This window comes from Rhincodon typus, chromosome 23 (assembly GCF_021869965.1).
Source record: "Rhincodon typus isolate 14 chromosome 23, sRhiTyp1.1, whole genome shotgun sequence".
Classification (NCBI taxonomy): domain Eukaryota; kingdom Metazoa; phylum Chordata; class Chondrichthyes; order Orectolobiformes; family Rhincodontidae; genus Rhincodon; species Rhincodon typus.
Window position 1 is genome coordinate 18278860 of NC_063354.1, and position 16370 is coordinate 18295229.

General features: G+C 39.9%; 1 protein-coding gene across 1 annotated transcript in view; it reads right to left on the reverse strand.

Annotated features, from left to right (window-relative positions):
• bahcc1b (BAH domain and coiled-coil containing 1b) overlaps window positions 1–16370 on the reverse strand; it is a 133790-nt gene that overhangs the window by 19751 nt on the left and 97669 nt on the right. Inside the window, exons 19-20 of the mRNA XM_048610840.1 lie at window positions 3665–3796; window positions 723–896 (exon numbers count right to left, since the gene is read on the reverse strand). Of these exons, the coding sequence (XP_048466797.1) occupies window positions 723–896; window positions 3665–3796 (306 nt within the window). The remainder of the gene's footprint in view (window positions 1–722; window positions 897–3664; window positions 3797–16370) is intronic.

Consider the following 16370-nt stretch of genomic DNA (forward strand, 5'->3'; position numbering starts at 1 on the left):
TGTCTTTCAGCTTCCTTTCAACATCAATAATACCGATTGATCCCCTTTTGCATAGAACCCATATATACTGGATTTTTGATACGTAGAACTTTCTGCGATACATATTGATGCAATTTCCTTGATAAAACTAAGTTTATTGATCTGTTGTCAATGAGTTTCAGAACTAGTCTACACATTCTATGCTTTGCAAAACAATTTTCAAAACACCATTGCGACAAATCAAGGGTCAGAATCTTTTGTTAAAAAGAGATTCTTGTTTTTTGCGGAAATTAATGAAGAAATTGCGCTGACGGTCCAGGTCCCTCACAGCCCACGGTATCGGTAAATTACACAAATAGAGAGAATGGAAAGAAGTACCTGCCTTGAAAATATTGTGCTACTGCTGTAGCATTAAGTTATCAATGTGTTTGCTGACGCCTAAGATCTGACAATAATTGCTGATTGTGCATATTCACTGCCAATTGGTTCCACCTACAAATATCTACATGCATGCGCAATATTAAGCTGATTTTAAAAATTCAGATAAAAAATTTACTTTGTTTAACACTTTAATTTTCTTTCCTGATTTACTCTTTTCCTTCATTATTAGTTACTTGTCATTCTTTGTTGAAAGATCTCTGAGGGAAGTATTGCTGTTAGTCTGCTTGTTCCTGAGTGTTAGCAAACGCACCTTTAATTTGTAGTGTTACAATTAGATTCGTGCTGAGTAAAGATACACCTACCAGCTTTCCCCTTTACTGAAGTCTTCTTGCCGGAGTTTTTACTTAGTTCTGAAGAATTTTTCCCATTCAATGAGTGATTCTGGCTGTTTTCTGCAATTTCTCGCTTCTCGCTGGGCAACTTCCTAACCCGAAGTCTCCCATTAGATACCAGCAGTGCAGGGGAAGGCTCTGTACCTGTAGAAGGAAGATATATATCAACATGAGTTTTTTTTTTACCACATTGCTTTTAATACTTTGACAGTCTTCTGCCTAACTCTGGAAACCTGAATTCAAGATCATTGGAGTTTAAAATGTAGTGTTTTTCTTCAGTCTAAAGATCAATTTCTGTACAAGTCCAGACTGACAACATTTCAGAGACAGACCCATATCCACAAACTGAGCTATACAGGTTCAAAAGCTGATCCATGCTGCCATGGGAAGGGATCACAGCAGAAATTGGCGTCACATTCTGTTGGTATCTCAGGGGGAAATCAACAATGTTCCTTGGTTGAAATCAATTTCCCACTGATAAATCCAACCATGAGGATAGCACTGGACTGATATGCATTGCTTAGGCTTCTACACAGTGACTCATTATTTGGGAAAATTATCTGTAGATGCCCAGAACCCATGAAACCCTACTCCAGCAAGGAACTAATGCCTTGGAGGGAGAAGGGAGATGGGGATAGATAAAACTTGAAATAAATTAAAAAGATCATTAAAAAGAGGATTATTTTTCAACTTAATTACCTAGTATGCATTACTGTAATATTTTGATATTATTGCGATACTCTTTGGTATATTAAACAGTGTACTAAGCAAACATGATTTCAGCAGCTCATAAGTACATGATATACTTTTATATCTATTCAATAATGGCTTTTATTTTGATATTTTGACAAGCAGGAATAATCAAGTCAGTGGGGAGCGAGAAACAGGTGGTCTTTCACTCAAACGAATAAGACATAAAATCACACGTGTACTTGTAGTAGTAACGAACTATGGGCTCCTTACTCATTCTCAGAGAGTCACTCACTTCTAGTATCTAAGTTATGGTCTACAATTTGCACTTGGGTGTCTTTGAAAGATATGGTAAATGCTCATATAATGATTGAGTCATGGAACAAATCATTGAGCCACGTAGCTTGGGTAGGCCTTGGATGCAATTCAACTAGTGATATGTTCTGACTCAATGGTCTCAGTCTGGATGATGGTAGTTGTACTGGAATTATCAATGCTCCTTGTACTAGAGGAGAGATACAGTTTCCTGTCCTGTACTGGAATTATCAATGGTCCTTGTACTAGAGGAGAGATAGTTTCCTGTCCTGTACTGGAATTATCAATGGTCCTTGTACTAGGGGAGAGATAAGGTTCCTGTCCTAGCTGGTAGCCTGTGCTCACTTCTGGCACTGCAAATGTTTGGGTTCTGACTGAAGAAATGGGTGATGCTCCCCTGTGCTTACATAGCGTGCCAGTGATAACTGCTGTAGCTTACACACGAATACTGGTTGCTGGGCAAGGACTCAAAGTGTGGCTGCTGCCTATGGGCTATATCTGAGAGGAGAAGTCAACACTGCCAAGAAGGAGGGAGGAACTTGCACAGCAACAGCTCCTTAATGTGTTGATTTAGTCTTAATCCGAATGTTCACGCAACTTTCGTATAAAATAATATTTTTACAATGTTTTAGCGAAGATCTGTAGCTCAGGTTGTGACTGGAGTCGTTGGCTGGTTTGCTGAGCTGACTGGTTTTGGTGCAAACATTTCATCCCCCTTCTAGGTGACATCTTCAGTGCTGTCTGGCCTCCGTTGAAGCGCTGTTGTTCTGTTCCATTCTGATTTATATGGTCCGATTTGTCATGGTGGGTAGTTCTGTTTCTGGTTTTGCTCCGTAGCGGTATGTAGATGGCGTTTATTTCAACATGTTTGTTTATGGTACTAGTGGTTGGAAACCAGGCTTCGAGGAATTCTCGTGCTTGTCTTTGTTTTGCTTGTCCTAGTAATGTTACATTGTCCCAGTTAAACTGCTGTCCTCCTTTGTCAGAGTGAATAGAAACGAGGGAGCGTTGGTCTTGCCATTTTGCTGTGAGTTGTTGTTCATGTATCCTAGTGGCGTGCTTCCTGCTCGTCTGTCCCATGTATTGCTTCTCACAGTTGCTGCATGGTATTTTGTATATCACGTTTGTCTTGCTTGTTGTCGGTATGGAGTCTTTCATCTTTGAGAGTAGCTGGCGAAGTGTGGCTGTTGGTTTGTGTGTTGTCCTTATTCCAAGTGGTCATAGGAGTCTTGTAGTCAGTTCTGATGTGTTTCTAATATAGGGTAGGGTGGCTAGTGTGTTGGAGCATACAGTGTCTTCTTGGTGTTCTTTATTTGCCAGGCATCGGTGGATGAAGCTGCCAGGATGAAGCCTATCAAATAACACCAACTCTCCCTCATTTCTATTCACTCTGTCAAAGGAGGACAGCAGTTTAACTGGGACAATGTAACACTACTAGGACAAGCAAAACAAAGACAAGCACGAGAATTCCTCGAAGCCTGGTTTCCAACCACTAGTACCTTAAACAAACATGTTGAAATGGACGCCATCTACATACGACTACAGAGCAAAACCAGAAACAGAACTACCCACCATGACAAATCGGACCATATAAATTCAGAACGGAACAGAACAACAGCGCTTCAACGGAGGCCAGACAGCACTGAAGATGTCACCTAGAAAGGGGATGAAATGTTTGCACCAAAATCAGTCAGCTCAGCAAACCAGCCAACGACTCAATATTTTTACAAAACACCTAAATAGTGTTCAGCTGTCTTTTGGCTAGAATTATGAAATACATAATATACATTTAGAATTTACAAAACATTGTCTTCAGAGTTAGATATTTGGGAGATTTTCCAAGTTCAAATATATAAATTGTATGTAAACATTCTAAGACCATTTCACAGTACTGCAGCATTACTCACACTGGATTTTATAATCTGGAGGGAGGAGACGGATATTTGACAAAGAAATTCGCCCCACATCACCATCATCAAACTCCACAGTGACAAAATCACCTCCATCCTCTTCTTCTTCCTCTTCACTGCTACTACCTGCTGGACAGAAAATGAACAGGTGATGCTCTGCTTATAAGGAGGATACAGGGAACAAGAGGTGGCAGCTTCGTGCTTTTGATGTTGCATTCTTCTGTTGATTCCTATTTGTAAAATAAAGTTATGTGCAGAATTTAAGACAAAACAGTAACATTCACCACTAATTCAAGTGTTTATATGTGTGCAACTTCTTAAAAAAATTAGCCATGCTACAATCATTTCAAAATTGCAGATTTCAGCATAGAAATATTATAATTCTGTACATACTCAAATCAAGACTTCTACTTCGTGTACAATATTGACAGAAATTAATTATTTATAGTCCAAATAAACAGTATTCACTCGAAGGAAAGTGATGTAAGAATTGCTGACGCATCATCAATTTTATCTGTAACATAACATTTAAATTCAATCACATAAAAAGTTATAATTCAAGTTTGCAAGGTGATGTTGTAATGCTAAGGCTATGCTGATCCTCAGCTCTACCTGAAGGCGAAGGAGATTTCTTGTATGGATTGTACATTCAAAGACTTGTTAATCTGGTTCTAAAAAAACCCTTTCCAATCTCACTGCACAAAATACAAAATCAAAACCTCTGACTCTCCCAGTTACTGTAACAGTTTTTCCCTTTTTTAAAACAGATTCCCTGCCTATGTATGTCTAAGACCCCTCTCTCATGGATCTGCTTTGATGGATTTATAATATAATCCAGCTAAGGCAACATTTGGCCATTCTTAAAAAATCCCCAAGCATAATGTCCGGCTATAGTCCAATGCTGTTTGTTGGATCTTCCTGTGTGCAAATTGGTAGTTGAATTTCCTAAATTTCAATACTGCCTAGAATTAAAATGTTCTGAATTGGCTTTAAAACACTGAGGAACAGCCTGTGGTAATAAAGAGTACCTTTACTCTTCCCCAAATTCACACAACGTGTGATTCAACATTTCAAACGAAGCATTTGACAATACAGAGAACATACTGTGTTGGTAATGCTGGACTTAGTCTCATATTGTACACATTTAAAAGTGATGGGGCTAATTCCTCTAGCTCAGCTAGAATTCAAGGATTTTTGTAGAGTAATTAAGTATTCAGTCAGTGCAGATACAACACCCTTTGATTGGAGAAACCAGGCACTGTTGACTGGTAACAAATTTAATAATATCCCAAAATACAAATGGATTGATCATTTAGAGATAGCAAGAACTGCAGATACTGGAGTCAGAGACAATATGGTGTGGAGATGGAGGAACACAGCAGGTAGGCAGCATCAGAGGAGCAGGAAAGTCGATGTTTCAGGTCAGGACCTTTCTTCAGAAATGGGAAGGGGCAAGGGAGCTGGGAAATAAATAGAGAGGAGGGGTGGGACTGGGGAAGGTAGGTGGGATGGTGATAGCTGACTGCATGTAGGGAGTGGTGGGGATTGGTCAGTGGGATGGATGGGGCGGATAGGTTTGGAGAGAAGACATTGCGTTTTGGCATCGTGGCCAATGTTCCCTCTAAGTTAGCTCCAATGTTCTGGGCACAGTGATCGGTGTGCCGACATGGACCACAGCATTAACTTCCTTTTCCAAAGGTCACTGTCATACACAGACCTCGGAGGTCCACATAGAGCTCTAATTATATGCCAGTCTGATTATAAGGGACGTTTTCAAGTTATAATATATGAAATGAATGCATTGATTATGGATTTGAGTTCATTCTTTAAGCTGTCACAGCTATGACATTGAACCAGTTAACCTTCTCCCACCTCCTTACCCAACCCCCACATACCAGGCCTTGTCATCACATGGGCTGCTATTACGCACAACCCATTGTTAACCAATAATAATCTCCATTAACAGCCATTCATTTCCCGGGGCTGACCATTATCCATTCCTTTGTCTGTCCAACTGTCCTTCTCTCCCTTTGGGCTCTATCCCCACCTATTGGTTGTTCCTTACCCCTTCCACCCACCCTATCTTCTGCATAAAAACCAACTTTTTTCTAGCTATCATCAGTTCCGAAGAAGGGTCAGTGGACCCAAAATGGTAACTCTGATTTCTGTCCACAGATGCTGCCAGACCTCTTGGGCTTATCCAGCAATTTCTGTTTTTGTTTCTGCTTTTCAGCATCCACAGTTCTTGCAATTCTTTTCTGCATATAATTACCTCTATCATGCTGAAAATGACCCCTGGAACTAACCTGCAAGGAAATACACTCTGTCACATGGTCTAAATAGGAAATGTGCAACTTTACACTTGAACAAGCAGTCAAATGTGGGTTAGATTTTTAAAAAACTACCATGAAAGGTACAGTAGCAATATATGTATCAAATACATGTCAAATGTCTGACACCTTTCTGTGATAAATATGACCATTTTTTCTCAGCTCTTTAGCTGTTAAAAATCAATGTCAATCTGAAATTTAGTCAAATAATACATAAAATGAGCATAATGATGCTACTAAGTACTGGTCTAATCTTCATGTAATTGAGTGTAAAGCAAGGCCAGATTTTAGTACTTTTTAAACAAGGTTGAATGACTATTACCTTGGATGAGCACCAGTGAAATACCTGCTCAGTTGCACCAGCACTTGAGAATCAGCCTCTAAACTAGAGGGTCACACATTTGAGTCTCCGTTACAACATTCTGACAAAACATATCTACTTCATGTGCTCTCCACTAAAACACAAAAAGAAGTGTTATATTTTATTGGGATATATCTTGGATAAGAGGAGAAACTTAATATATTGGGATAGAAATTAGTTTCGCCCACTTTCAGGGGTAGAATCAATGGCCCAAGCAAAAAGGCCAAAGGCTGGGCCAAAGCTAGGCCTGATTAATTGTCTTGCATATAAGATGTCTCTTCTATGTTCTATGTACTGGAGCATCATGCTCATTTTTGAGAGGTAAGTACAGAGATAAGGGGAGAGAAGGAAGGAAGGGTAGGACAGAGGGAATAGGATGGGGGAGAAGCAAAAGCGGACTGGAGGGAAGAGGAGGAAGTGGATGGAAGGAAGTAAAGGTGTGATGTAAGGTGATGATTTATATACAACGTTATTCATTTTAGAACTTGTATTTTGAACTAGTGGCATGTGGGTTTGGTCTGTCTATGCAGGAATTTAATGATTAACTTGTATATATTTCTGTAGCCATAGGATTTATTTTATAAAATAAACAGTAGAAGAGAGAGACTTCCTGAAGAGTAGTAAAGTTTTGTTTTAATTGTTGAGTTTTATGAGCCAACAGAGTAAACAGGTGACATTAGGTTTCAGGTAGAGGGTTCTGAAATTTCTTTTTAACTTAAGGGAAACACCCATAACTTGACAAAAGCCCTTTTGGTTTCAGGGTTTTGCAGAAGTCTTGGCACAAGCCGGATATGAAAAATGGCTGCTTCTGAAGAAGAGAACTGTTAAGAAATAGATTAGCTCAGCATAAGGAGTCTATTTGAAACTCCCAGACTAGAAATATTTGGTTGAAACCCTGAAAGGATTATTTGAAGCTGAGAAAGTCTAATCCTAGTTGTATGAGGATTCAAAAACCAGGCTGTGAGATTCCCAAGACAGGAAATTGAGGCCACAGTTAAATGAAACCTTATAGATGTGAAAAAGAAGAGAATTCTGTCCAGTCTGAGTATTGTAAAAAGAGTGCTTTTGGGATCACTCTGTGTGTTTTGAAATCTTTAAACCTGTGTTGTATGTGAATAGCTTGGTTTATTCTATTTTATCCTTATTCATTTTGTGTAATCAAGTTTTTTATTATTAAAGCTAAATCTGTAAAATTGCTGTGAGAGAGCACCTCTTTAAAACCGAAAACAAACCAACAAAATTTGATCTATCAAGCCAGATTTCTGCCTGGGATCTGAACTTGTCCAATAACAATATCATTTGGCGTTATAGAAAAGGACAGACAAGGAGGGGAAGGGAAGAAAATGAGGTAGGAAAAGGAGGAGGATAGGGAGGGAGGCATGGAGGAAAGAAATGCAAAGTTACATTTATATAACACCTTTCTTAACCACCATTACAAAAGTATTTTACAGATAATTAAGCTTTTTTGAAATGTGTACACTGTTGTAATAGAGGAAGCACAGTGGCCAATTGTAGTCTTCAACCTTTCACAAACAGTAATGTGATAATGACTAGACAATGTTTATTTGTATGATGTTGATTGAGGAATAAATACTGACCAACACACCCGTGATAACTTCTTTTCTCTTTGAAATTTTGCCGTGAGGTCTTTCACATCCACCTTAGTCAGTGGTTTAATGTCTCACCCTAAAGACAGCACCAGTGACCATGGATAAGAGATAACAAGGTGTAGAGCTGGATGAACACAGCAGGCCAAGCAGCATCAGAGGAGCAGGAAAGCTGATGTTTCGGGTCTGGAGCCTTCGGGAGCAGTCCTTCATTCGAACTGTACTGGAGTGTCAGTCGACATTTCTGTGCTCAAGTCCTGCCGTGGGCTGGAGTTATGTGTCATTTTTTAATGGCCCAAAATTAACACCCAGGAGTGGGCCTACAGCAGTCAACTGCAAGGACTGTCAAGTCTGTGCAGGACTGCTGTCATTCCCGGTTCTACATGCAGCTTTGAAAAACCTAGCATTTCATTGGCAAATGCCTCTTCTGCTCAACTCTACTGAATTTCTGCTGGGAACCTAAAATGGACACTAGGTGCCTCACGTAGGGACACCTGCTTTGGTAGCTGCCAGCTGATGCCTGAAAAGCGACACAACTGAACTGTTCTGATGAGAGGTCACAACCTGAAGTGTTGACTCTTTGTGTCTCTGTCTACGAATGCTGGCCAATTGACTGAGTATTTCCAGCATTTTCATGTTAATTCCAGGTCAGACTCAGACTCCCTTGGGTTGCAACAGTATTGCTCTCTAAAACAAGGCCTCATCGTATTCCACAAGTGCAACAATGTCCAATTGCTATCTCTTTACCTTTTAGATTACTCAAGATTAAATAATCCTCCCAATAGCTAATTATGGCCATCATGGAGGTACCTGTGACCTTTGTCATCTGCCATACAGAAGGCTGTGGTTCATTCCTAATGAGGAGAAAAAGGAACTGTTGACTAAGTGGGAAATGTTTTCTAAAAAACACACAATTGTAGGAGGCTGCAAATACCTGCCTGTCTGAACTACTACTACTACTCTTATCACAGCCAAAAGTCCTGAGTCAGAGGGAGTTAATTGCGCAACTTCCCACTAGGCTTTGATAAACGACATCTGGATCTTGCACTCCCCAGTCACATTCGACCTTGGAGCTCGTCAGTGACGGATATGACCAGTCTGTTCTCATCTCAAACATTCATACCAGCGGCATTTCTCTCCACTTCACTCCAATATTATCAACATCCATCACCCCTCTCTCAATGTGAGTAGGAGCATCATTTACACAGCTTGCAATATTCAGCTTGCTGCACAAATCCATCACCTTAATGGAGTACTAATTCAAATTTAAATGTTTGTGCAGCGGCTGTGGAAGTGGCCTTCGGTAGATAATTATACGATATTATTTTTTTCTGCTGACAATTGTAGCAAAGCCACATAACTGACCCGTGGCTCCCTTTATCTCTTGGTGAAATATTCCAGTTAACCAGATCTGTTCTTTATCCCCCTTTTTACTGATCAAATGATGCTTGATTTCATATTGCACTATACCTCCTACTCAGCAGGAGAGTAGTCTGTGAGCAAAGCCATGGATTCATCTGCAGTTCTCAGTGAAAAACAGACCAATCACATAATACGTTCTCTAAAACACCTGTAAAAAAAAAAATCATTTCACAAATAGAAGTGTTGGAACAGGAATAGGTCACTCAGGCCCTTGAGCTGTTTCACGATTCTATTCAAATCATGGCTAATCTATTAATCAACTTCACTAACGCCTATTTGCTCCCGAGTGTTCAACACCCACTGCTTTCAGTCATGAAAGGTGTAACTGATCCAGCAACGTTTGGGGGAGAGTGTTCCAATTTTCCATTTCCCTTTCTTTGGCAAAGTATTTCCTCATATTGCTCCTAAACAGCCTGGTTCTAATTTTAAGAACATGCCTTGTTCTGGGTTTCTCCAGCAGAGGAGCCTGCATACATACCAAATCTTTTACCCATTTTACACACTTCAATTAGATCGCCCTCTAATCTTCTAAACTCAACAGAATGGAAACCATGTTTGTGCAACCTATTCTCATAACTTAACCCTTTAGGTCATGGTATCATGCTGATGTCTACGCTACACACTGTGAGACTAATAAATCCTTTGTGGCAATGAGATGCCTGAACTGAAACACTGTTGTGACCAGCACTCTGCACAACTGAACATACACTTCTCGTGTATATTCAATCCTATTGAGGTAACAGCTCAATATTCCCATCGAGTTTGTTGATTACTTTTTGTGTCTGTATCCTAGCTTTTTGTGATTTGTGTAGATGGTCACCCAAATCTCATGCTCCTCCTCCATTTCTGGCCTTTCCCCATTAAGGAGATATTCCGATTTGTTTTGCATGGATTTAGTTAACAAGCTTGCGCTTTCCTGAGCTCCACCTGCTATAATTTTGTTCACTCACTTTACATTTCTACATCGCCCTTTAACTTCCTGCTCCTATCTACAATAGGCCCTGCAATCTACACTTGGATATATACACCTTTTAATTCCTTTATCCAAGTGGAATGATTTTTGTTCTGTAAGTTGAAGGCCCCTAGTATAGAGCCATGGAGAATATCACTTGTCATCACCGGGCTTCAGAAGTTCCTTTAGTCTTACCCTCCATTCCCCATTTCAATGATTACCAACCATGTCACAAAGTTACTTGCACTTCTATACCCATGAATAAAGTGGAGAATGCATGCACAATAATGGAAGCTGACTTACTTGGATCACTATATAAACTATAGTGTTTAGTTACAAATGGACCGAACAGGAGTAACAATGACTTGCTTGAATTCTACAGCATGGTGAGACCATCCCGGGAGTACTGTGTACAGGTCCCCTTGCCTAAGGAAGGATATATTTTCTAGAAAGGAGAGTGCAGTGGAAAGTTCCCAGACAGATTTTTGGGATGGCAGGACTATCCAATGAGTAGAGTTTCAAGAGACTGGGCCTGCATTCTATGGAGTTCAGAAAATGAGACGTGATCTTACTTAAATTTACAATATTCTTGAAAGGATAGACAGGGTAGATTCAGGAAGGATGTACCCCTGGCTGGGAGGATCTAGAACCGAGGGACACAGTCTCAGGATAAGGGCCGAGACACTTAGGACTGAGTCAAGGATGAATTTTTTTTCACTCAGAAGGTAGTGAATCTTTAGAATTCTCTCCCCTAGAGGGCTCTGAAAGCTCAATTAATGAATATGTTCAAAATAGAGATCAATGGATTTCTAGTTAGTAATGACATCAAGGGATATGGAGATACTGCAAGAATACTGAAGCAGCCTCGATGGGCTGAATGGCCTACTCCTGCTCCTATTCACCCAACCATGCAATGTGATCCATTAAGCACTGGCAAAAGTCTTGGAAATTCTTGTGGCATAACTTGAATTTATATTATTCACTTCCTATTCTTTTTTCTGGTCATGAATATATAGTTACCACCAGCACTAATGCGGTGCATAATCAGCACAATGAACTGACCATACAGTGCATATCCTGATTATATCACAAACTAGGGTAGACAGATCAATGAAACATGCTTAATGTGCCTATGTGTGGGGGCTAATTTTACATTAAGTGTTTGTACCTGCATTAAAATTGGCTCCTGTGGGGTGATAATTTTGAGTGCATTAAGTATGCTTGCATGAATTTTGTGAACCAGAGTGTCTTGCTCTAGAATGATCTTATATTGGGTTTATGTTGGGATGCATCTTGAGGCTATTTCTGCTTCATACTGGGCTGAGAGATCAGTTTGTCTCATTTATACGTTAATTAAAAAAAGTCCAATTATCCCAATTTGAACCACTCAAGGAGCTGCTTCCACTTATCTTTAATTAAATAGGACTGTGTTTGGCTCTTTCCAGCCATTTTAGAAATGGTATTTCAGTCCTGTTGCAGATTGATTTCCACTCAAGTGGTTGGTCATACAAACGTGATACAGAATTCCATGCTGAGTCAATTACAATTTCCTTAATTTAACTGGGAATGTCACAGTTCTGATTGTGTCTAACAATCACTGTCAAGCTGGTCATCAATGTGAACTCACTCTCACTTTGCTACACTGACTTACAGTCCAGTTACCCCAGGAAAGAGTTGCATCGAGCCAGGATTTTCCTAAGCTGTTCATTTCCCCGTCAGCTTCAGCGAGAAAAGAAATGGATCCAGCTGAGGTCAGTAAAGTGCTGGAAATGCTTCCTGCAGAGTCTGTACTTGTTCAGTGGGAACTTTTAATATACACTCTTTGCAATCAAGACAGCCTAACTGTACTGGTAATGCTGGTGGAATAAATTTGAGAGATTCTGGGCTAAAACTAATAATAGCAGCTTTCATTGCTGTCCCCTTAGTTGTGATTTTGCTAGCCTAAAGTTTGTGAATTTGAAGCATTTAATTCAACAGTAGTTTCTTTTTCCTTCTCTGTTCTGATGCATAGCCTACACATTCAAGATGTAATGCATATGTGCTATCATTTGTTGGCTCTGTAGATTGTGGTTCACTTTGTAACAAATCAGTATCAAAACAGTAATTTAAAAATCAGATCCTTTTTGGTCAATGTTATCAACATTATTGGCAGCTTTGTTATCGTAGGCTGCAAAGGTAATTGCATTTTATTTTGGGCAGATATTATAGTCTAATTGTGTTTACTCCAGGTAATTATTAATTAAAAAACATGACAGCTCATTTTAATGGAGAGCCTGAGACCCAATTTCTGGAGTCTTTGGGCCTTCCCGACAGGTCAACATTAAAGGTAGCATGGCCATAATCTCACCAGACCACAGGGCTGCTCTCATTACACAGAAATGACGATAGGTGGGTTTAACCTGAGGGTCACCACGCTTCAGGCGAGGGGAGAAGTTAAGAACAGTCCTTCATGGTAACCTCAGCTGGTGCGGGAACTGAACCCAGGCTGTTTGTGTTGCAAACTGACAGAATTTTTGATGCTGCTCACAAAAACGGTTTGCTAACTTCAGGATAATGTCCTGATGATATTGCTTCCCTACGATCAACTGTACAATTTTGCTAATGTTTCTTTGTATGACATATGAGCAAATCAAAAACTGTTCCCTTCCTGAAAGCAAATTCTGATGTTCTCTCAATTAGTACCATCTGTGCCCTTGGGCACAATTGAAGATAGTTGGATTTTCAATGGTTGGCAAAATATTAATGATGCCCGGCTGTTAAAATGGACACTCATCTCACAGGGTTACCTGCATGTCCATCCAGCAGTTTCAAGTCTGTCTTGGAACATTTAAAACACTGGATTAATACTGACACAGGACACAAGTGTACATATGTGTTCATTTTTCTTTTTATCCCAATGATGATCTGAAAGTTCTTTGGAATTGCTCAAGACCAGCATTTGTCAAAACTGACTTATAAAGTACAATAAAACACAAGACATAACTTGCCTAATCCAACTGCAGAAATTACTAGTTCAAATGCTGACAATGTGCAGTCAGATCTAAAATCAAATAGACACCCTAAACCAATAGCAAGCAGCAGGAGGTTTATTGTCTCCCACTCAATCTAATAGATCTAAGAATTCCAACAGAACAACATTGAAGTGCTGCAAAATTAAAAAAGCAAATGTCAAACCATTGCATGAAATTCAGTGACATTACTGTTTCTGAATCCCCCACTACCAACATCCTGGGGGTTACCGTTGACCAGAAACTAAACTGGACTCACCGTATAAACATAGTGGCTACAAGAGCAGGTCAAAGCCTGGGAATTCTGCAGCAAGTAACTCACCTCCTAACTCCCCGAAGCCTGTCCCCCATCTACAAGACATAAGTCTGGAGTATGATAGAAAACTCTCCACTTGCCTGGATGAGTGCAGCTCAAGTAACAATCAAAAGGCTTGAGCTATTCAGGGCAAAGCAGCCCCGATAGAGCTGGGCACCACATCTACCACCTTCAACATTCACACCTTTCACCAGCAACGCACAGTAGCAGCGAAGTGTACCATCTACAAGATACACTGCAGCACCTCACAGAGGTAGCCAGTGATGCCCACACCCCATCAAAGAATAAAACAAATCCCAACTGATGAATCCTCACTGTAATTAAAAAGCCCATATTTGAAGTTACTGTCTATTAGCTTTATATTTTGCAATTGGTATGTCAACTTGCTGCACTTGAATTAAAATTACATTCCAAATATTAGATTCCAAAGATGATTCATTTTCAATCAATATACATCTTCCACTTTACATTTCACATTAAATTTACTCTGATCAATTTCAGAAAAAGTCTTCTGTAACAAAGGTTGAGATGAAGAGAGAGGGGAGTCATTCATCTCACCAGTCACACATGGAACAAGTCTGCACTGAACATCCATCCTAGATTAATGACATGTTCAGTTACTTTCACACCACATACCTATGGCTGCTCTGTGGAAACTTATTGTAGACTTGCACCTCTAAATGTTACACTGTAGGAGAGCAATCACACAACAGTGAGTGTTCCAAAGTCTCTCCCATTCTCCGGTGATGAGTGGGTCCCTCTATTTAATTTGTCTTTGGGACTGATTGTAACTAACAATAGGATGAACATGGTGAAGGTCATGCAGAACAGCAACTATAATAACGTGTGTGGTTTTGCACATAAACTAAATCTTGCTGTCACTTCTGCACGTAGAAACACTGGTCTTCACGTGGCACTCTGACCAATACTCTTAGTGTTTTCAATTATTTCTACAGATCAGAGAAATGTGTGGAATGCTTATGCAGCTTCAACTTCAACAATGCTCCTTCGCGCAACCCCAGACAAACTGTTCAAACTGGTTATCACATTTAGGTGCTTATGAAGTGATACTGATTCTTGAGCTACATGCCATTGTTATCCTCCATGACACTGAAAAGAACACTGTTAAGTCCATGGCTTCACCCCTCCTTACCTCTGTGGTTTTCGCCAATCCCACAAGTCCTGACAATTTCTGTGCTCTTCCAACTCTGTCCTCTTGTACAATACTAATTTTATTCAGTCCACCATTGATGGCCATGTCTTCAGTCACCCAGAACTCCCCCCCCCCCTAAGCAGTGCCACCTCTGTTCCTCTTTCCTCCTTGCTGAAGCTCCTGAAACCTTACCTCTCTGATCAAGTGCCTGGTTATTTGCATTAATGCTACCTTCTGAGTTTGGTCTCAAGTGTTGTATGGTAGCATGCCTGTGATGTTGGGATGTTTTAATAAATTAAAGTTGCTATATGAATGCAAATTACTGTTGCTGTTCATTGCTCATCATTTTTCTTCTTGAGTTACATGGTGATATGATTGGAACCATTCTTAAATCTGTCAGTGTCAAGAAAATGTACACGAGATTGGTAACTCAGACCACATCAACAGCTTGCAATTTGATATAGACAAGTCAGGGGAGTGAACTCCAGTGTAGCAGACGTGCTTTAATTTGGATAAATCTAGTATAAAAGCATTTGCGACTCAGAAACTCCAGGCAGTTTACCCAGTGAACGTTCCAGATAAAGCAAGAGGATTCTGGGGCAGAGAGGTAATAGCTCATCGGTAGTCAATGGTGTACAGTGTAGGTGACAAAAACAGAAAACAAATGGTTGCTTTAGGTTGAACATTAAGTACAAAGTGACCGTAAAGGTCCCAGTATGCCTGGGAGCGTTGTCCGCAACTTTTGCACTCATACAATTCTCAGGATAATAACATTCTGCAGCCAGTGGAGGGAATAGCTAAGAGAATGAAAGCTATCCCTGGAGCCATCAGTTATTAGGATAAGCATCTCGAGTTAGTGCTTTTAATTTAGAGAAACAAAGATCGGATATGGGGTTTGTAACAAAATTAAGAACTTTGATTCATTCTGACTGGACAGATTATTGGAGGTGAACTGACTAGAAACCATACCTGTGATATACTTAGGCAAAGAAGCAAGTTAGGTCCTGAGAAGTTAAGAATAAACATGCCGTGCAACAAACTACTGATAGACGGAGTCGTTACCAATTTGTTATAGTCTATTAATAAGAAATGTGACATGTTCTTTGGAGGATATTCCTAGTTAGGGAGAGTAAATTTTTAGACAGCTATCAGTATAAAAGTTATGAGAGTCTCCCTTGGCCTTGAAGTTTGTTTACATTAGGGAGTTGGTGAAGAATTTCCCAGGGTCATTTTTCTGAATTGGGTATACGTCATTTCTGGTTTTCACCTTTCCAGAAAATGCTTAGAGAGTGTGAGAACTGATTGTACCATTGTCTAGATAATAAGGACTTTGTGGGTCTGATGGTCTTTTTTCTCCATTCTTTTATGTCTTTCCATACAACAGAGACCCTTGCAACAAAGACATGGAATTAACTCCTATCAAGTGCTTTATTCCAAGAGCTAGTATTACCCTCAAGGCATAACCTTTCACCAATGTCACTTAGTGTCACTGATTCCTGTTTATGCTATAGATAGTGGAAGAGAGTCTTGATGCCTTCAACAATGACAACTTGC